A 21,617-nucleotide genomic window follows, 5' to 3' on the forward strand; every position below is an offset into this window, starting at 1 on the left:
CCTGAACTTGTGTTCCTCCACCACAACAATATTAACTCCGGACATTCCAGTAACCCCAATTCCTGTGGGAGAAGGGCCCTCTCCCAGAAGGAATAGTGGGTGTAATATTAAACAGAAGTTCCTTGTCTTTACAAGGAATTTCCATTATTTCTGGAGTGGTGGATTCGGATTACACAAGAGAAATCCAGGTGCTTGTTGCTCCCCCTAGCAAAACTGTGCAGTTTAACAAAGGTCAGAGAATAGCCCAGTTGCTGCTCCTGCCTTATCATAAAACAGGTAAAATTAACTAACCTGCCTAGAGGTGATTCTGGATTTGACTCTAGCGATGTTGTTTTTTGGGTTCAGGAGGTTACTAACCCTAGACCTCTAGAAGACATATATATATAAGGAATTAAGATTAAAGGCTTATTGGATACCGGAGCCGATGTTTCCTGTATTACCGGGAAAGTTGGCCTGCTTCTTGGTCTACTCAAAAAGCTCCTTTGGAACTCATAGGCATTGGTCGAGTACCCTCAGTAGCCAATAACTCTAAAAATTTTAAATTGGACAGATAAGACTTCAAAAACTTTTTGCCCATACGTTATTCCATCTATCCCCTTTACATTATGGGGAAGAGATATTCTTGCTCAAATAAGCATGCATTTATATAGCCCTAATGATAAAGCTTCAACACAAATGCTGTAGATAGGCTATGATCCTTTTAAGGGACTTGGCAAAAACAGACAGGGAATGCAGGAACCTGTCCAAGTTAATGAAAAGCCTAAGTTTTGTAATTAAGAAAAAAATCTGGTATATGGAGACTTTTACAGGATTTAAGAGCTATTACCACTACTATGGGAGCCATGGAGTGTTACAGCCTGTATTGCTATACTTGTTAACTTTAATATTATAGTTATTGATTTACAGAATTGTTTCTTTGCTATACCTTTAAGCCCAGAGGATTGTAAACAATTTACATTCAGTTTACTCTCTGAGAATTAAAACACTTTTGTTCCAGCTCCAGGAGGAGTCAACTCTGGAGGACTGAGACCTAACAGCTTTGGAAAATTGTCTTATTTGCTTGTGACTGTAGATACATTTTCTCATGTTATTTTAGCTTCAGCAAAAACTGGAAGAAGCCTACAAGGACGTGGTACAACATTTATTCTTTTGCTTTTCACAGCTAGGTATGCCAGAGCAACTGAAAACCAACAACGGTCCTGCATATACATCTAAATATTTCCAGCAATTTTACTCCTAATTTAATATTTCTCATTCCACAGAAATTCCCTACAACCCACAAGGTCAAGCCATAGTTGAAAGAGTTCACCAACTTTAAAAAATCAATTAAGTTATAAGAGGGTGAGTTCAAGTATAGCTCTCCTCACCACATCTTGAATCACACTTTATTTGTTATTAATCATTTAAATTTGGACTCTTCAGGCTATTCAACTATGGCTAGACATTGAGATCCAGAAGAAAGTATAAAACCTCTGACAAAATGGAAGCTTCCCACAGGAAAAGGGAAGAGCCTGCTTTATTTCGTGCTCAAGTCAAACGTTACTAATCCATAATTTTTCTTATGAAAGACATTCCAACTCCCTCCCTATTTGTTTTTATAATAATTCTGCTTTTAATAATTACCAGCCTTCTTGCTTAATGTCTACCTTTAAGTCTCTGAGTACAGAAATCCGGTATCAGGACAATATCAAGGACAGTTGGCGACTGGAGATGTTAATGCCTGGAGGAACCGCCCCTGGCTGTGCGACTAGAGCTTCATCGCCTCTCAGCGTATCTGCTGGCAACTTCAATGATACGGAAAAGGACTGGTCACTCATACGGCGAGATGCTGGCTTCCCGAAATGGAGAGACTGTGCTTATAACTCTAAGGTGGACTATCCTGTACCCGGTGAATAACTATATATTAGTGACTGGGGTTTTAATGGCTCTACACTTGCCACAACTAGAAGGCACCCGTATGAATGGGCTACATCTATGTTTCCAAGTTCTCTATCCTCTAATCGTTCATTACAGACTCAGCTTTATTGATTGTTTGCAGCAACAGGTCCTGTAACACTTTATTGTCCTCATTCCGGTTTTACAGGCTTGTGTTGATTCCCCATATGTTTTGTTAATTGCTAATGCTCATTCTATTTACTCGGTAATATATAATTTTGGTCATTTTGAAATTAATTGTGAAAATTGTACTTTGTCTAATTGTGTTATTGGTAACCCATATCAAGTATTTCTGTTAAAGCATCCTTCTTACGTTTTTGTGCCTGTTCAGCTACCGGAACTGTGGTATTCTTCTCCAGGTACTTATATTTTAGAACAAGCCACAGCAATGTTAAATAGGCCTTATAGGTTTGTTGCAGCTTTAATCTTGGGAATTTCTGCACTAATTTCTATTACAAGATCTGTGGCCACTTTTGCAACTGCTTTAGTGCAGGAAGTTCACACAGCTAATCATGTAAATGATTACTAAATGTTGTGTGTAATAGGTGTATGGTATATTTTTTTCCATATGGATAGCCAGTTGTTCTACCACCATTCATTACAAATAACTCTTTCTCCATTAAATTCTTTGGTGCTCTTGTCAAAAACCAACTGACAGCAGAAATGGGCATCTATTTCTGAACCCTCTATTCTGGTTCATTTATCTATTTGCCCTTATGCCAATGCTATATTGTCTCAATTACCATTGTTTTATAATAAGTGTTGAGGTCAGGTAGTTGTAAATGCTCCAGCTTTTTTTTTAAGGATCTTTGCATGTCTATATAAATTTTAGACTATTTAAAAATTTTCTGCAATAAATTAATTTCCATAATAAATGTCTACTGGGATTATGTTGTGGCTGAATTAAATATACAGATTAACTTGGGGAAATTGGGGTCTTAACAATATTGATTCTGCTAGTCCATGAGCACAGTATATCTCTCCATTTGTGTATTTCTTCTTCAGTTTCTCTCACCAGTGTTTTGTGGTTTTCTGTGTCAAGATTTTGTACATCTTTTGGCAAGTTTATGGTTAATTATATTATGTTTTTGATGCTATTATGAATGGAATTTTTTTCAGGTCATTTTCAGTTAGTATTAGTTTCCAGTGGCTGCTATACCAAATGATTGCAAACTAGGTGGCTTAAAATACCAGAAATTGATTCTCTTTACAATTCTGGAGACCAGAAGTCCATTAATTGTATAACTAGACTGAAACCAAAGTGTTAGGAGGGCTGCACTCCTACTGGAAGCTGCAGGGGAGAATTCGCTGTTTGCCTGTTCCATCTTCTGGGGCTGCCAACATTCCTTGGCTTATGTCTGCATCATTCCAGTCTCTGCTTCTGTTTTCATGTGTCTTTCGTACATGTGTGGAAAACTTCCTCATATACGGATATATGCAATGACATTTAGGATTCCACCTGGATAATCTACCAATCTCAAGATCCTTACCTTAATCACATCTGCAAAGACTTTTTTTCTCCAAATAAAATAACATCCACAAATTTCCAAGGATTAAGACCTGATATCTGCACAAATGTTTTTGCAAATATATGGAACAATGTGTGTGTGTGTGTGTGTGTGTGTGTGTGTGTGTGTGTGTGTGTGTTTACATTCTGAGGTCCTCAAGTCACTAAATTTCTAATGGGTTTTTTAAAGTTAGTTTCTTAGGGTTTTCTAAGTAATCAATAATGTCAGCTGAAAGCATTATGCCTTCTTTTTCTTGCATTATTGTACTTGCATGTAATATGTTTAATCTTAAAAACATGAAAACATAAAATAATGTGGACTTCATCATTTACAAGCAATTTCAAGTTTGTGCACAGTTTTACAAAGGTTAATATAAGCCACAACCTCCCCTTTATAAAGGCAATTCTCAAATCTGTATTGCAAGCCTCACCTCCCCCTGGAACTCCAGAACTTGACTTCTAACTGCCTCATACATTTTTCCACTTCAATAATCCATTAATCCTTCAGCATTAATCATCAATCCAAAGCCAGCATTATCCTCCTCCTTTCCTCCCCTCATAATCAGCTTCTCTGTCAGTGACTGTTGGTAATAATGTCGATTCACTCTGGCTTGAAACCCCAGTTATCTTTTATTCTGTTTTTTGATTCCGTCATTTAGTTTTCCATTGCTTTAAACACTCAGAAATATCCTTTCAAAGGATCTCTCACCCCTCCCACTGCCAAACTTTAGTTGGGACCCTCACACTTGACTTTCTCAATAGTCCCCTATCTACTCTTCCTCACCCTCAGTTTCCTTCTTTACAAAGCCATTTTTCCTGTTTTTCCAAGATTATCTTGATTACACCATAGCCCTGCCCTGTAGCAGGCCGCTACCCCTTACTTGGTCCAGCATGTACTGTCTCACATTGATGTTTATCTTTTACACATAAGTCTGTCTCCGTAATCAGACATGGTTAGTTGAAGGTAGGAACTGTAGTTCACTTTATTTTTTTATATCCTCAAACTAGAGTTCATAAGAAGTGACTTATAAATGTTTGTTAATGAGGATTACAACATGCTTTTCTCAGGATTGGGGATGGTTTGATCATGATGATGGTGCAAATGTGACTTTAGCTACTTGTTTCCTTCTTAAGGAAACCACAGAGGAAGCATTAAATACTAAGGAACTTGGAGGTCTCCCAGAAGAACTTGCAAAAACTTTATATATAAAACTTTTGAAAACAATGCAAATCTTTCCATTCCTAGAAACATCTCTCATTACATCCCTTTCTGAAGATTTCTGCTTCATTGAATAACTCTGGAAAGGGTCACTTAGCATGTCAAGGTAAGTGTTTTGAGAGTTTTGCCTAGTAGATTGCTCAATTTTGAGCTAAACCTGAAAATTTAGCTTAAAATAATAAAATACTTGATGACTTCTGGACCAGAAAAATATTTTAACATCATTTTTAAAAGTAATTAAGCCGGGCTCGGTGGCTCAGCCTGTAATCCCGCGCCTTTGGGAGGCTGAGGTGAGTGAATTGCCTGAGCCCGCAGTTCGAGACCCGCCTGGGCAGCGAGACCTCATCTCTACAATAAATCAAAAAATCAGCTGGGCGTGGTAGCGCATGCCTGTAACTCCGGCTACTTAGAAGACTGAGGCGGAAGGAGCCGGAGCCCAGCAGGTCGAGGCTGCGGTGGCCGGGAGCGGCCACTGCACTCCAGTCTGGGTGACAGAGTGAGACTCCAACTCAAAAAAAAAAGTAATTAATGCACATTAACAGAGTATTAAAGGGTTTACAACAAATGTACCTCTCCCTCTTTCTTGTAACCCACCATCCTCAAGTCCTTCCCTGACCCTGCCCTTCACTAGGGCTTATCAACTCAAATACTTTTCCTGAGTCATGCATGTAACATGGACGAATAATGCAAGTGTGTTTGTCCTAGAATGCCATATGAAATATGTATTCTTTCAACATCACATAACTTATTTGCACAGTTGTGTTCTTCTACTTTTAAAAATGCTCTTTCTCATTGTTTTGGAAACACCCAAGCTTCTCAGTCTTTCATTTTTTCACTTTTGCTGTAAACAGTGGTTCCCTTTTCTCTTGATTTTACCAAGAGGAGAAAAAGCACAAGCTTCATGATAAATAGCAATCAATGTGTTCAGTTTCAGGAAGACTTTAGAAAGGAGTGTGGGCCACTAGAGAAGACTGGAATGTTTGAAGGATAGAGACACTGTTACGGCCCAATCCAATAAATTGGCAGCTACACTCATGGCCAATTAAGATATGAGAGGCAGAGACTGGGAGAAAAGGGAGTGTTTAATTTCTATAACCAGGTTATAGGGAGATGAATCGGCATCATTGCCAAAAAACCTGCTCAAGGCAACACAAATTCATTCCAGTATGTATACCCAAAATTCATAGCCCATTACCCTCCCCAAGTTTGAAAAGCACACGTGCAATTTTAGCATGACTTGAGATATACATTAACAATTTTTGAAACATGATCACTGACATGACACAAAGTCTCCTGGTCATGATGACATTTTAGATAACATTTTGGAATTTATAACATGTCCTTTTACAATTTTTTTTAGAGGAAGGGGCAGACAATTGCAATATTTGAAGGAAGGGAAAATCATAACACTTAAGATGATAATTTTAAATTGCTTTAAAACATAATTTTTTATTCCCAGAGTTCTGGTTTATAACAGTTTGATGTCCTTGTATTCACAGATGGAGGGGAGGTGGGCAATGTTCACTTCAAGCTTTTAGACACATTTCTGTTGGCCTTGGTTCACTCTCCTCATCATTAGGTGGCCAGGCTTGCCCAGCTGCTGCTTCTTCAGCACCAAAAATAGCTTACTAGATAAGATTGGCCAGTCAGGCAAGGCCGTGCTAGGAAAAACGTACACTTCTGAATACAAGCGACTTTTACGTTTAACCCAACTCAGCTGCAAAAGAATACAAATTTTTAAGTTTTTTTCCTAAACGACTATTCTAATATAACCAAAATGGCCTCTTTTCAGCCTGTAACACCACTACTCGACTCCTGGTTGCAAGAAATGTTTTGCATGTGTGACTTAAGGCTTGATGTTGTTTGGCATTCTGATATTATAATGTGATTGTTTTAATGTACAAGTTGTCGGTTTTTAAATTTTGACAACAAATCCAATATTATTTTTAAAACAATGGATAGCCCAACATTTTTACAAGCCAAACAAAACAGGTCTGTGAGCTGAATTTGGACCAACGATGACAGTTTTGTCACCAGGATAGCCCAGCTGGCCATTTCTTTATTTTGTAGCCATGCTTGCAGAGTTTCCCAACTCTTGCTTCCTGGGAAAAAATTTCAACAAGTTTTCCTTTAGTCAATCAACAGGCACACACATTTGCTTAAGGAAGCCAGATTGCCCCACCTGAATGCCACAAATGGCCACCTGACCACCCCCCCAGAAGTCCATACCTGCTGCAAGACTGGTGCAGACTAGAGCAGGTGACCCCCAATTACCTTTAATCATTAGCATATCACTATAATGCTAAAAATCCCTCCCCTATAGGAAAACCAACACCATTTTGTGTATGTGTGACTAACGAAGAACCAGGTTTATAAACTGAGCCTTTGTGTTGGGAACTCCACCCCGTTCAAGCTTGCATACCTTCCCCGCCCCACCCCCAACTCCTTAAAACTCTCATACCTGCCACTGCTCTGCAAGAAGGTGCCTTTAGAGCATGAGCTCTCCTTCTCCGTTCTTTGACCATTGAATAAAATTTGATTGCCTTTCCAACTCGATATTATTTCTTTTCTTTTTTTTTTTTTTGAGTTGGAGTCTCACTCTCGCCCAGACTGGAGTGCAGTGGCTGCTCCCGGCCACCGCAGCCTCGACCTGCTGGGCTCCGGCGATCCTTCTGCCTCAGCCTTCCAAGTAGCCGGAATTACAGGCATGCACTACCACACCCAGCTGATTTTTTGATTTTTTGTAGAGATGAGGTCTCGCTGCCCAGGTGGGTCTCAAACCCGCGGGCTCAGGCAATCCACTCACCTCAGCCTCCCAAAGGCGTGGGATTACAGGCTGAGCCACCGAGCCCGGTTTATTATTTCTTTACAGCTGATACAATGTAGGAAAAAAACTGTTTACCTGACAGTTTGATTATAGGATAGTCTACCTTTTTCCCCGTGTGATACTGTGTATATATTGGAGATTGTACCTTATCAGGACATACAGATCTAAATCATAGGCTTTCATGGCTGGCATGAATGTAATTTATTTAACAAGTTTCTATTTATGGACATTTATTTTGATTCCAATCTTGCATTATTTCATATCAGTGCAGAAATAAGCATCATCATGCATACATCTTTGCACATGTGGGAATGGTTCTGTAGGATAAATGCTTAGAAATTGAATTGCAAAACAAGGGCTTTGTAAAATGTAAAGATAATCCATATATAAAAGTGGCTGTTTGGTCTCTCTCTCTCTCTCTCTCTCTCTTTCTCACTCTAGCTCTCGCTCGCACTCTCTCTCTCTCTCTCTCTAAAACAACTAGTAAGTTACAGGAACAAAGACATTTTTGTACAACCCTACAATCCTATACAGATCTACAGTTTGTACAGGTCAGTATAGTAAGTTCCTATCTGGAGCTGTCATACAGTCACAATAAATACAATTTTAAAAATTCCCAGAGTCTTTCATTTGAGAAAGTTTACTATCAATGGCTGGGTTTATGCTTGGTATTGCGAGTGTAGGGATCTGGACTTATGATTCTGACAATCAAGGAAAAAAATATATATTTTTTATGTTTGTGTGTTTGCATGTATCTGTGTGTGGTGGGTTGCAATTGGACTCTTTGATTTTAGTCCCTAAAAAGTGACTTCATAATCTTTCATAGGCCACCTCCCTTTTATGTGCCCTAGTTTCTTGATAAAATATAAAATGACCAAGTTGGAAGGGGGAAAAGATAATTAAAGCCATAGAACAGATTTAGATTACCTAGAGAGAAAATTTAAGTAGAGAAGGGAAGGCACCTAGGATGTCTGAGATCTGAGACTCTTCAACATTGAGGAGTTTGGAAGAGGGGACCAGGGCATCAGCAGCTCTAAAGAAAAAGGAGAATGTGATGTCCTGAAAGCCAAGAGAGGGACGTAGTGTAAGGACAGCGAGCGCTCAGCACTCAGCATTCTGACCTGAATGCTGCGTATAGGACCAGAGACTACCGGCAATGTGGAACTGCTGGAGACCTTCACAAAGACCATGCCAACAAATCGGTAAGCTTAAAAGCCAAACGAAAGCCGGTTAAAGTGTGAATAAACAAAATGATTTTTGTCAACACAGCTTTATTCCAAAACCCACAGCTGGCCTAACTGATCGCTCGGAGCCCCTCTCAGCTCTGATTCTAAGACACAACCTACCCATGCCTCTTCCTCTTGCCTCACAAGATTGCTCTAAGGATATGAAAATGTTTTTAAGCAAAGATGCCCGACAAAGGAGTGGAACAAATGGGCAACCACTCGTGTTTATTGCTCTGTTCTATTGCAGTATTCGTTCTGTACTCTTTAGGCTCCTCCATGCTCCTTCAATATCTGAACCTTACTAAATTAGACGCCACCGGTGAGCGTGTACCAAAATGGACGTGCGCACTTCACTTCCCCTCACCCGCCTCTGCAACCTGCCCCCTCCGCTCTCCAAGTCTTTAACCCGGGAGGCTCAGAATTCCAACCCGGAAACCACGAGGGCGGGCCTGGTGAGAGGAGGTGGAGTGCGCATGTCCCTTCCCAAGGCTCTGTGCGCCTGCACGAGTCCTCCGAGGACTGTTTGTGCTGCCTGCCTAGGAAGGTGGGGTGGTTATTTATTTGACGGACCGAGTACGGGTGCCTGGCAGGCTCTTGCGGAAGTCCATGCGCCATTGGGAGGGCCTCAGCGGCTGCTCTGTGCCCTTGTTGCTGAGGGCTTCTTCCTGGGTCATTCCTAGAGCAGGAGCCGGACTTGGGCTGACACTGGGGCACCCTCGTAGCGGTCTCGGCCCCTGTGTGACCTCCCCACCGGCGGGATGTGGCGACTACGTCGGGCCGCCGTGGCCTGGTAAGTGCGGGCTCAGACCTAGCCCAGTTATTTCTGGGGCCTCTTGAAAGCGGAGTTATCCCATCACTATCTCCAGGATGTGCATATGACTCTCAGGCCAGGCCGAGGACGGTGGGAGAATTCCCGGATATTTTTGAAGACCCAGAGTGGCTAGACTGACCTGCGGTGCCGACTTCAGTACTGGCCCTTGTCTCTGCCCCTCTCCAACTCGAATATTCTGGACGCCTCTCAGTCTTGGCCCGTCTCTAGTGTCCTTTTGTTCCTGCCCTCGTGTCCTCAGTATTATATGTCTCTCTTTGCTGTTTTTTTTTGGTCATCTCTTTGCCCTGTTTGCTTCTACCCACGAATCACTCTTTCCTCATTTCTCTTAATTCTCACTGTCTTCTTTTTCTTTCATCTCCACGCCATCTGTGTATTGCACCTGCAGGTACTTCTTTGCTCTTCTCCTGGGTGAAGGGGGCCTCTGCCTCTTTCCCTAGGCCGCTGATTGGAGTCAGAACTAGAGCAGTGACGCACAAGGTGTCAGAGATGGTGATTAGAGATGACCTCTTCATAGCAGCTTTTTTTGAGACTTGCTTTTTGATGCAAAGCGGTGAATTTGGCACCACCTTTTTAATCACACTGTCATTGTTTTCCTGGGTGGTTTAATTCTAAATGGAAAATCTTAGATATCTTCTCATTTGTCAGGGTTACTATATGCATTTTGATGAGAATAATTTGATTTTACACAAAATTTTGTTGTTATATCCTTAGATACCTTCAAGTTTAGCTCATTGTTGCGGGCATTTGGTAAGAGTAATGTGCACTAAGCAAGATTGGGAAAACCTGGTTTTCCTAAATTAACTCAACCTCTACACACCTGTCTTGAATTTTTTCAAAACTTTTCATGTGTTGTATATAATTTATACTGTTTATAAGGAATGGAATCCATTTATTTTATGGAGGTTTACCGAAGTCCAAATGTAATACTTGATGACGTACAATAGTTACAGCGTTAGTCAATTAGAGTACTTGCACAGTTATTTTTAATCTCACGGAATTTTAATCTTTGAGTAAATTCACAGCCTTTAGTATTGAAGTAAGTTACTTACAACCTTTGTATTTCTACTCCTTAATACTTAATGGGAAACATATTTGATTTTCTTTAAATAAAAAGAGAAAAGACTGCAGAAAATAGCATTTGCTGTTGGAAAAATTAAAATGTATAGGAATAACTTTAAAAATTGAGTTTCAAAACAAACTGATTTATAACTGTTATTATTTCTTTATTCAATTGGATGTCGCTGAGTTAAGGTATTGCTAAAGTTACACGGACACTGTTGAGTCATCATTTGAAAATGTCTCATGCTGATAGCTCATTTTAATTACCTGAAGAAGTAGGGATGTGGAAAGCTTGAAGCCCCAAGCCCTGGAATTTGTCTTTTGCTATAGTTCCTTTGTATGTTGTGGAGGAATATAGTTAAATTTCTACTCTTCAACAGATGGTAACGTAAGCATTTTTTGACCTAGATATATAAATACATGTTCATGAACATATGAGAAGACCAGTGACCAACATTTATTTGGATGCAATCGATATTTGTGTTAAATTATTGGGGAAAAAATTAGGAAATGGTGTATTGGTTAAATGAGTTGGCAGATGAGCAAAAGAGTAGATGATTTCTGGGGGAAAACCTATTTTGCATCACATTATATATGTATTTTTGAGTCAGAATCTCACTCTGTCACCCAGGCATGATCACACTCATAGCAGCCTCAACTCCCTGGGCTCAGGGGATCCTTCCACCCCATCCTCCTGAGTAGCTGGGACTACAGGCACACATCACCACACCTGGCTAATGTTTTTTTTTTGTTTTTTTTTTGGTAGAGATGGGGTCTCACTATGTTGCTAAGCTGTTCTTGAATTCCTGGGCTCAAGCGATCCTTCTTATCCTCCCAAAGTGCTGAGATTACAGGCAAGAGCCACTGCACCTGGTCAGATTTTTAGTTTTGACTGAATATAGAATTCTAGCTGTAAAAGCATTGCTATATTTTATTTTAGCATCCTTTGTTGCTAATGAGAATTCTCATGACAACCTGATTTTTGTTTCATGTTTGTGGGTATTTTGTTTTCCCTTTATGGAAGCTTTTATGATCTTGACTTTTTCCTAAGTTTCTCCATGGTTTGTCCTGGTGTGGATTTTGTTTTGTTTTGCCACTCACTTGACTTAGCACTCGATGGGCCTTTCCCCCACCTTTCTTCATTTCTGGGAAAATTTTCCTATGTCTTTATTCTTTTCCTTTTTTCCTGGGTTTTTTTTCTTCTTCTTCTTTCTAGACGCTTGTTAGGTTAATGTTGACCCTCTTAGAATGAATGATCCTTTATGTTCAAGATTTCTAAAATATGATCTGTACCCTTTATCTTTTAAAAAAAGCATGCATGTACCCTAATATGTATATGTGCACACTTGTTTTTAAATTAAATGTCCCTGTACTAATTAATTGTTATAAGTGAATCCTAACATCTTAAAGGATAAGATACAAAAAATGCTGCATCTGGCAGCTTTGAAACTTTGTTCCTGAATCCCAGTGGAGAATTTTGTGCCTCCCATGGAATGCTTCCACCCCCATCTTCCCACCCCCTTTGGATACCATGTCTCTCCATCACTTTTCTCTTTGTGTTCTTCATTCTGGGGGATTTCCTTAATTCATTTTCTGGTCTTGCTATTTTTTTTTTATATTGTCTATCGCAACTTTATTTTTTGCAGGGGCCACCCAGCACTGCACATTGCAACTTTAAATTCCATGAACTTTTAAAAAATACTTATTAAACTCTTAAAGACATGTTTAATTCCATAAATTTTCTATTGTTCTTAGATTGCTATTTTTGAGTACCAACATTTAAGGTCTGTAATATTTTTAGGAATCCTCCTTAGACTACTGATTAGGGTTTCATATCTCTGCTTTTTCCAGGACTAATAATATTGTTTATCTTTGTCTTCATCTTAAGAGTTGCTGGTTTTTTTACAAGAGCCTGGTTATCTAATCATATTTAAACATGAAAGACTTAATGATTGTTGCAGATTCCTTTTGTGGGTTATCCCTGAATGAGAGGGCTGATTTAGCAAACTGTTTTAGGTGTCGGTGTATCAATTAGCAAGCATTATGGTGGGGCTTTTAGGGAGTGGGCAGATGATCTGAGCTTGTTACAAATGCCAATATTGGTGAAGGGGGTGCTCACTATGGGAAGTCTTCTTTCCCATTCAGACTTAGGAGGCTCCCTGGCAGTTTGCTAGCCTGGGGAGATTGCTGTTGTTAAATTCAGCTGTTTGATGGGATGGTGGATGACTGAAGCAGCCTTTTCTTATAGGGTGCTTTAATAAATCTCCATTTCTTCTCATCTTTTCACTCTCTTATCTATATCTTAGAAGGATCTTTACGTGCAAAATAGTCCTCTGAAGCCGTAGAAATAATTATTGAGGATGCCTTTCCAAGAAGTACTAAGATTAGCTTTGAGTCAGGTGTCTCCTCCAGGGGACTAACTGCAGAACATTTTACATGGTAGTTGCTGACCTGAAATACTAGGTACCATACTCTTTATTCTTGTTCCTGCTCCTCACTCATGATTATTGCTGCCATCGTTGTGGCAAAGGAATTTTAGGTATTTGGATGTAAAAGAGGGTGGAAATAATGAAAAGCAGAAGCATTTTAAGAAACTCAGTTCTGGAGTTTATCTAGTTTGATATATATATTTGGATTAACTCTTTCTAAAAAATGCAAATAACTTTTTGAGGGCTAAAGAGCTTTTGATTCATTCATACATTAGTGGAGGTTAGTGAAAATTAATATTGAAATGACATTTCTTGAGCATGTACTGTACTCTGCTGGCCATAGCTAGGTTGTTTCACCTGTTTTTTTGCAGTTTAATTCTCCCAATAACATATGTTCATTCAACAGATTTATTATTTATTTATGCATTTATTTTTTGAGTCAGAGTCTCAGTCTGTCATCCAGGCTGGAGTGCAGTGGCACAATCATGGCTCATCGCAGCCTCAAACTCCTGGGTTCAAGCAATCCTCCCATCTCAGCCTCCCAAAGTTCTGCGATTATAGGCATGAGCCACCGTCTCAACACATTTATTGAGTGTCTGTCATTTGTGAGACATTGGGTTAGACCTCGGAAATACAATGATAAGCAAAACTGATAGGACCTTGGCCTTTATGAGGACTGCAGTATACTGATAGAGACTACATTATTATTTAATACAAATTTTATAAGCACTGTGAAGACAAAGTACAAAGAGCCAAGAATTATATTGGGGGACTTGCATTATAATAAAGGCTCAAGTAGAGGAAGGAATGTTTAGGTGCAACTGAGCAATAGCAAGAGTTATATATTCAGTTGAGTCTGTCCAAGAATAGCAAGTATCATGGCCCTGAGGTAGCAGAGTCCAGGAACTGGATAAAAACTAGTACAGATGGAGTTCTGAGACAAGTGAGAGAGAGTTAGGGACCAGACTGTGCAGGAGGCTATCGACCAGGAATTTGGGTTTTGTTCTAAATGTTGGGGGAGCTGTTTAAGAGATTGACGCCAGTGAGTGACCGTGATCAGATTTGCATTCAGAATAGTGTTCTGAGGTCAGGTGTGGTGGCTTACACCTGTAATCCCAGCACTTTGGGAAGCTGAGGCCAGAGGATTTCTTTGAGCCCAGGAATTCAAAACCAACCTGGGCTATATAGTGAGGCCCTCATCACTACAAAAATCTGAATAAATTAGCTGAGCGTGGTGGCACACACCTGGAGTCCTAGCCTCTCGGGCCTGTAGTTCAGCTACTCTGGAGGCTGAGGCAGAAGGATCACCTAGGAGTTTGAGGCTGTGGTGAGCCATGGTCATGCCACTGCATTCCAGGCTGGGTGACAGAGTGAGACTCTGTATTCTTATGATGGATGAAGATGAGGAAGGTATCAAGAATGATCCCCGTGTCTGTGGCTTAGGTAACTGGATAGTTGCTTATGCCATTTCCTGAGATAGGGAATGCTGCAAGAGGGTCAGGGTTTTGGAGGGAGGGAGAGGAGAGATCATGCTTATGAACAGCTTAAATATGAGTTACTGTTTTGATATCTAAATGGTGATGTTGAATAGGCGTTAGACACAAGTGTCTGGAACTTAACTGTTTACATTATACATAAATTTGAGAAACATGGGTATGTAGATAGTAATGAAAGAAATGGGTGTAGCTAAGATTGTGTAGGGAGAGTGAGTAGGTTAGGTCTAAGTCTTGATGTGCTCCCAACATTTAAAATGTAGTTGAGGAGAGGGAGACTGAAAAGGAGTGGCACTGAGGTATAGATGAAACTAGAGACTGTCAAGGGAAGAGGAAGTTCTGACATCGAGGAAGTGTCAATGTTGTTAGATATTGCTGAGAGGACAGGTAAAACCAAAATTGAAAAAAAACGCCTATTGGAAGCTTTTGATGTTCTCAGTAAGAGCTGTTTCATTGAAGTGATAGAAAAGGAAGTCAGGTTGGTTTGGCTTTTAATAAAGTAGCTAGAGCAGGAAAATTGGGTATTTTTCTCTCTTTTAAGATGAGAGAGCTTTTGCCTTAACATTCCTGAAAGGACAGGAAGAAAGAAAATTCCAAACAGGGCTTGACTTTTAGTGGGAGGAGGAGCACTTACTGTAACCTTGCACAGGGGAGAAGAGAATGGGTGGAGATGCAGAGGGTGAACAGTTTTCATAGGAGGACGTTGAACTGTGCCCTTCTGGTAGCTTTCATTCTCTGTGAAATAGAGGGCAGGGTCTTCTGCTGAGAGTTGTGGAAGGTTAGAAGAGATGAGGGGAGTTAGAAGAGAGTAGAGAACATCAGAAATAGTCCTTGCAGGGAGCAGAAGAATGAACTGGTAAGAGAGATGACTTTGGATTGTTAGGTAATTTTGAGGACCCTGTCCAGTTGGGTGTGATTTTCTCCAGTAATGAGTTCTTCATTCCCCTGGGTGCAGGCAGAGAGAAAAGCAACAATTGGGTTCATCCAGAGTCTGTATTTTGCCAGATAAGTCAAACAAAAACTCACAGATCAAGGGACTCTAGAGTATTTGCAAAAGAGTTACTGCAGTGATGAACCAGATAATCTAAGGTGAATAAGTAAGTGACTAGATAAGGAGAAGACTAATCAGTTAGGAGAAGACAGAAGTATCAGAGAATGAGAAACTTATATTTGTGATTATTGGCAGTGACTCTCCAATACAGCTATGATGCTATTTTAAGATTTAAAAATTGAGGCTTTGGGAAATTCATAATTTACCCTTGACTGCACAGCTAGTAAAGCAGTGAAACTGATTGGAACCAAAGTTCATCCAACTCAAAAGTCTAAGTGGATGTAGGGTTTTAGTTGAAAGAAGTTTGAGCTAAATGTTGTGGCACCATTAGCAATTTTCCTAGCTGATTTGTCTCTCTAGTTTTTTACCTCTGTAAGTGATAACATTGGTCACACCAGGTAAAAGTTCGTACTGGTTATTAGTGACTCTCTTTACTTCACCCTGTGACTTTCCCCCATTCTGGTAACCACCTCTCCTTTTCCTTTCTCACTGCTGCCACCTCACTTTAGGCTTTTCTCTCTTATACCTGGGCAACTGAAGTAAGATTATCTTCTGCTCCCCTTCTGCTGTTTTTTAACCCAACATTGTCTTTAATTGTCTTCTTTGACTACTCTCTAACTAATCTTACTCTCCTCAGAAACTCTCAGGGGCTCCCTGTTGCCTACAGAAAAAAAGTTCAGACTCAGCCTGACATTCAGTGGCTCTGTCATTTGTCTTAGACACCTCTCCAGTTTACCTCCTGCTATGAACCTTCTGCACCAGCTCTGTGGGTCTCTTGCCCTTTTATTGGCTTATCTCTGTCCCTGTCTCCCTTTCTGGGATTTATTTTCCATTTTCCACTTAACTTTTAAGTTTTACTTTTTCTGGTAAGTTTTCACTGGTCACCTCAACTCTTAAGGATCAAACACTTTCCTCTGAACTCTTGTGCCACTTAACTGTCTCTACTGTTTGACATGGAAGCATTTGTTGTGTTACTGATTTTCACATGGGTATAATTGCTGGGGTGGAGACAGTTTTGAAGCTAAGATGAGGGATTTGCTTTTTATATATGCTGAGTTTGAGGTCAGGAGAATTTAATCTCTTGGTTAATAAAAAGGTATTCTGTGTCCCAGTCTTTCTTTTATTCCACAGCGTTGCTTAACGACTGACACTTTTATAAGATGGTAAAAATTATGATTAATCTTGGAGGCAGAGGTTTTAAAAAAAAGTACAGAATGTTTACCGACCTTTAAAGAGATAATAAATGTTTTTGTAACCAAGAGTGATATTTACATGTAGAATTACAAATGCGTAGTATGCCTGATTCCACAATTTGTATTTTCTCCCACTGTTAAATCCTGTTTCCCTCAGGTTTCCTGAGTTGGAGAATTTCTATAGTCTTGAATCACAGCAAGGCCTGGTGTCATCCTGAGGGTTTCAGAGGAGGTGACAGGTGCTCCAAAAGGCCACTTTAGCCTCCTATTTGGAACCACACATATTTATGCATCTGCTGCTTCCCACACTCTTGCCACTACAGTCTCTTGTGAAAAACATTTAGGCTTTACTCCCAAGCAGACCCTTGTTTCAACCCTTCTTCCACTATTTGCTGGTCATTCTACCTTAGGCCATAGTTTTTTGTTATTTAAAAAAAAAAAAAACAAGCCGGGCTCAGTGGCTTAGCCTGTAATCCCACACCTTGGGAGGGTGAGGTGAATGGATTGCCTGAGCCCGCGGATTCGAGACCCACCTGGGCAACTTGGTGAGACCTCATCTCTACAATATCAAAAAAGTAGCTGGGTGTGGTAGCGCGCGCCTGTAGTTCCAGCTACTTGGAAGGCTGAGGCGGAAGAATTGCTGGAGCCCAGCAGGTCGAGACTGCGGTGTCTGGGAGCGGCCACTGCCCTTCAGTCTGGGCAACAGAGTGAGACTCCAACTCAAAAAAAAAAAACAATTGTAGACTAAGGATACTCACTTTACTGGGTCTTTCTGAGAGTCAACAGCGGCATTTGTGAAAACATTCAGCATGATATCTGGTATTTACTAGGAATCAGTGCCCCTTTGCCACTACCATCCTTCTTCACAGCATTGTTTTTGGTATTCCTTGATTCCTGTTTTCTAAGAAGTTTCCAGTGCCATGTAATTCAATGAACTGATATTTTAAAACTACTTAGAATCAGGTGTGACCCACAGTAAGCAACTCTGAATGTGTGCTGTACAAGATCAGGCATGTGGTAGCTTTTGGTAACCTTTCATTCTCTGCAGATAGGAGAAGACTGTAAAGCTTGCACAGTTAACATGTAAATTTAGATTTTCTTCCCTTTTGAGCCTTTTTGCTGCTTTCATTTTTATGAGGAGTCAGGTAACTAAGGTGAGATTCATTAATTTCCTTAATGTCCATCCCTGGGGTATCTCAGGGTTGAGAGACATAGATGAGGGGGCAAAGAATGGATGCTCTAAGCTGTTGGAATTTTTGTGCTTGAAAGCAAAAGTTTGCATGTATTTTTGTTTACAGTGAATAACAGTTAGTAAAATAAGTCCCTAGCTTTTTCTCTCCAATTTCAATTCCTTGGTTCAAGATCATGTCCTACATTTAGAGTGTAGACTCTGGAGTCCCACAACCTAGGATTGAATCCCACTTTTTTTTTGTCTTGAGTTGGAGTCTCACTGTGTTACCCAGACTGGAGTGCAGTGGCACAATCACAGCTCACCATGTCCTCCACTTTCTGGGCGGGAGGATCTCAGCCTCCTGGGTAGCTAGGATACTACAGGTGCACTGTATCACACCTGGTTAATTTTTTTTTTTTTTTTTTTTTGTAGAGATGAGATCTAGCTATGTTTCCTAAGCTAATCTTGAACTAGGCTCGAGTGAGCCTCCTGCCTCGGCCTCCCAAAATGCTGAGATTACAGGCATGAGCCACCATGCTCGGCCTTACTTTTATTCTTTATATCAGTGTGACTGTGGGCAAATTATTTATGTATTTGTGCCACATTTTCCTTGCTTGTAAAATGGGGCTAGAGTAGTAACTTCTTCATAGGATTATTAGCAGGGTTAAATGAGATAGCACATGCTGCAACAGTGCCTGGCACATAGTAAATGATTAGTAAATGTGAACTAATGTATCATGTATTATGTTTGGTCACATGTGGTGTTGTTCCTTTAGTGTGTTGCTCCTTTTATATCATTTCCTTTGTGTTATTACCCTGTCTGATCTTTTTCCATGCCAATTTTTCTTTCAGTGAGGTCTGCCAATCCTTAGTGAAGCATAGCTCTGGAATGAAGGGAATCTTACCACTACAAAAATTGCATCTGGTTTCACGAAATAGTTATCATTCACATCATCCTACCTTGAAGCTTCAAAGACCCCAATTAAGGACATCATTTCAGCAGTTCTCTTCTCTAACTAAGCTTCCTTTACGTAAACTGAAACTTTTTCCAATTAAATATGGCTACCAGCCCCACAGAAATTTTTGGCCAGCAAGATTAGCTGCAAGACTCTTAAAACTTCGGTATCTTATACTAGGATCTGCTGTTGGGGGTGGCTATACAGCCAAAAAGGTGAGTTTAATTTTCCTACTAGTTTTCCAGTTATTCTGGCAAGATTATTTTAATTTTTTTATAGCTTAAGTCATTTTTCTTTAATGCAGTAGAATATAATTAGGTGTTTACACATTTTACTGTGTGTCTCTACCATGTGCTAGATTTTTTTAAATGATCCTAATAGGAAGATGACTTCTGAATCTTCGTTATAATTGTAGATTAAAATGACATAGTGGAAGGAACACTAGGCTGGTAATGAGAACACCTTGATTTGATTTTTAGCTTTGCCATTTAATAACACAGATGGGAAAGCTAGGTGGCATTCTCATACAAGCACTTCTTGGCATCTCTGGGACAAGAGGCAAGGTATTCTGTGTCCCAGTCTTTCTTTTATTCCACAGCATTGCTTAAAGCCAAATCATGAAACCTGTTTGAAATAGGAGTATATTCTGCCTTTTTATATTTTCCATATTTAGTAGAGGAATGTTTACATGTTTTATATGCATGCCTGCTAATTTGTTTTTAGAAGAGCTGAGGCCATTTAAAATTTTTTCTTGAAAGTTTTGAACATAATGCATTAACTATTAATGTGTTTTAATTAAATAAGTGTTTCTTTACTTTTTTTATGACATTAAGAGCATCCGATTGACATACTTTTTTTATCTTTTAGACTTTTGATCAGTGGAAGGATATGATACCTGACCTTAGTGACTATAAATGGATTGTGCCTGATATTGTGTGGGAAATTGATGAGTATATCGACCTTGGTTTGTATAATCAACATTAAAATACTTTTTAGGGTCATTTTTTTGCGAAAGTGAAATAGTTGTATTGAGACAGTTTCTTAACTTATATATCTAATATGTAGCTGTTTTATTTTAATGATAAAAATAATATGATATCAATGAAAAAAATTGTACAAAAAATTATCCAGTAGTCCATCACATTAACACAGCTGCCACTATCCTTAGGGAGTAATTTCTTTAATTGTCCTTATTATATGTATATGGTTATAGTTTAGTTTCCTTTTTAAAAACTGTATAGTTTTAGTGAACATACACTTTGGTATCTTTGCCACCTAACACATTTTTTCAGCATTTTTGTGCTGCCAAGTAGCCCTTCTAAATATCATTTTCAGTGTTACATAATGTTGTCCAGAATATATGTACCATATAGTGATCTACCTATCTACCTTCTTTTGATTGGATACCTTGGTTTCCTCTACTTTTTGTAGCCAAGTTCCTAAAGACTGTTAGTATTCCAAGTGATTTCTCCCCTTAGCCACTGTCCCCCTTTTCTTAAATTGTGTGTGTATATGTGTATATCTTTATATACCTATATATGTATTATATGCCTATATTATATACATATATATGTGTGTGTGTGTATATATATATATATATATATATATATTTCCAGCTAACTTTTTTATTTTATTTATTTTCTTGTAGAGATGAGGTCTCGCTGTGTTGCCCAGGCTAGTCTTGAACTCTTGGACTCACGTAGCCCTACTGCCTCAGCCTCCCAAAGTGTTGAGGTTACAGGCATGAGCCACCGCACCCAGCCAGAAAATAAAATGTATTTGATAGTTATGATTGCCAGTAATTGCTGGTGGTCTTCTTAAAAAAAAATTTTTTTTTGATGAAACTATTTTTTTCATTTTTTTAAAAACATTGTCTAATTTATAATCTTTGGTATATATGGAGGTGGAGTTCATCTCTACATTTACTTATTCACAGCACTTCTTTCTTGTTGTTATTGTTGAATTGAAGTCTCACTGTCTCCCAGACTGGAGTGCAGTGGCTTGCTTATGGCCACCGTAGCCTTCACCTGCTAGGCTCAAATGATCCTTCCTCCTCAGCCTTCCAAGTAGCTGGAGCTACAGGCGCACGCCACTACACCCAGCTAATTTTTTTACTTCATTGTAGAGATGAGGTCTCGTCAAGTTGCCCAGCTTGGTCTCGAACCCTGGGCTCAGGCAGTTTTTTTGTTGACAAAGGTTCTTTCAGGAAAAGTGCACGTTCAAATTGTTTTTCTAATATTCTTAAGAAGAGCTTTTCAACTTGATGCATTTGCCAGTACCACAGTGTAGTAACTGAGAGACTGATTCCAGATGTAGAATACCTGGGCTTGAACCCTGGCTCCCCCCATTTCCTTGCTGTTTGCCCCAGTTTCTCATGTTTAAATGGGGTTGATAATAGCAGATATGTTGTAGAGTCGCCATGAGTATTAAACAACTTAATACTATTAGACCTTAGAATAATATCTGACACATGTTTTCCCACCTCCTCCTCCCCACCCATCTCCACATGTTCTTATTTTGAGACTGTTTATATGTTTTTACCTTTTCCAGAGAAAATTAGAAAAGCCCTTCCTAATTCAGAAGACCTTGTAAAGTTAGCACCAGACTTTGACAAGATTGTTGAAAGCCTCAGCTTATTGAAGGACTTTTTCACCACAGGTAAGGAAGGACCTATTTGATATAATTAAAAATTTCAAGAATCACAGAGGAGAAATATGTC

The 21,617-nt window shown here is 39.5% G+C and overlaps 1 protein-coding gene across 8 annotated transcripts in view; it reads left to right on the top strand.

Annotated features, from left to right (window-relative positions):
- The first annotated feature begins 9,239 nt into the window (after positions 1-9,239).
- The window catches only part of OPA1 (OPA1, mitochondrial dynamin like GTPase), a 61,288-nt gene continuing 48,910 nt past the window's right edge, over positions 9,240-21,617 (top strand). For 4 of the 8 annotated variants that reach the window (XM_021708281.1, XM_021708291.1, XM_021708285.1 and 1 more), the window contains exons 1-4: positions 9,240-9,504; positions 18,795-19,113; positions 19,766-19,862; positions 21,449-21,556. In XM_021708281.1, the coding sequence (XP_021563956.1) occupies positions 9,473-9,504; positions 18,795-19,113; positions 19,766-19,862; positions 21,449-21,556 (556 nt within the window). In that variant the 5' untranslated portion in view covers positions 9,240-9,472. The remainder of the gene's footprint in view (positions 9,505-18,794; positions 19,114-19,765; positions 19,863-21,448; positions 21,557-21,617) is intronic. The other 4 variants (XM_021708287.1, XM_021708303.1, XM_021708294.1 and 1 more) reach the window with 1 other exon arrangement.

Source organism: Carlito syrichta, unplaced genomic scaffold (assembly GCF_000164805.1).
Source record: "Carlito syrichta isolate Samal-C Ts95f unplaced genomic scaffold, Tarsius_syrichta-2.0.1 Scaffold58106, whole genome shotgun sequence".
Taxonomy (NCBI): domain Eukaryota; kingdom Metazoa; phylum Chordata; class Mammalia; order Primates; family Tarsiidae; genus Carlito; species Carlito syrichta.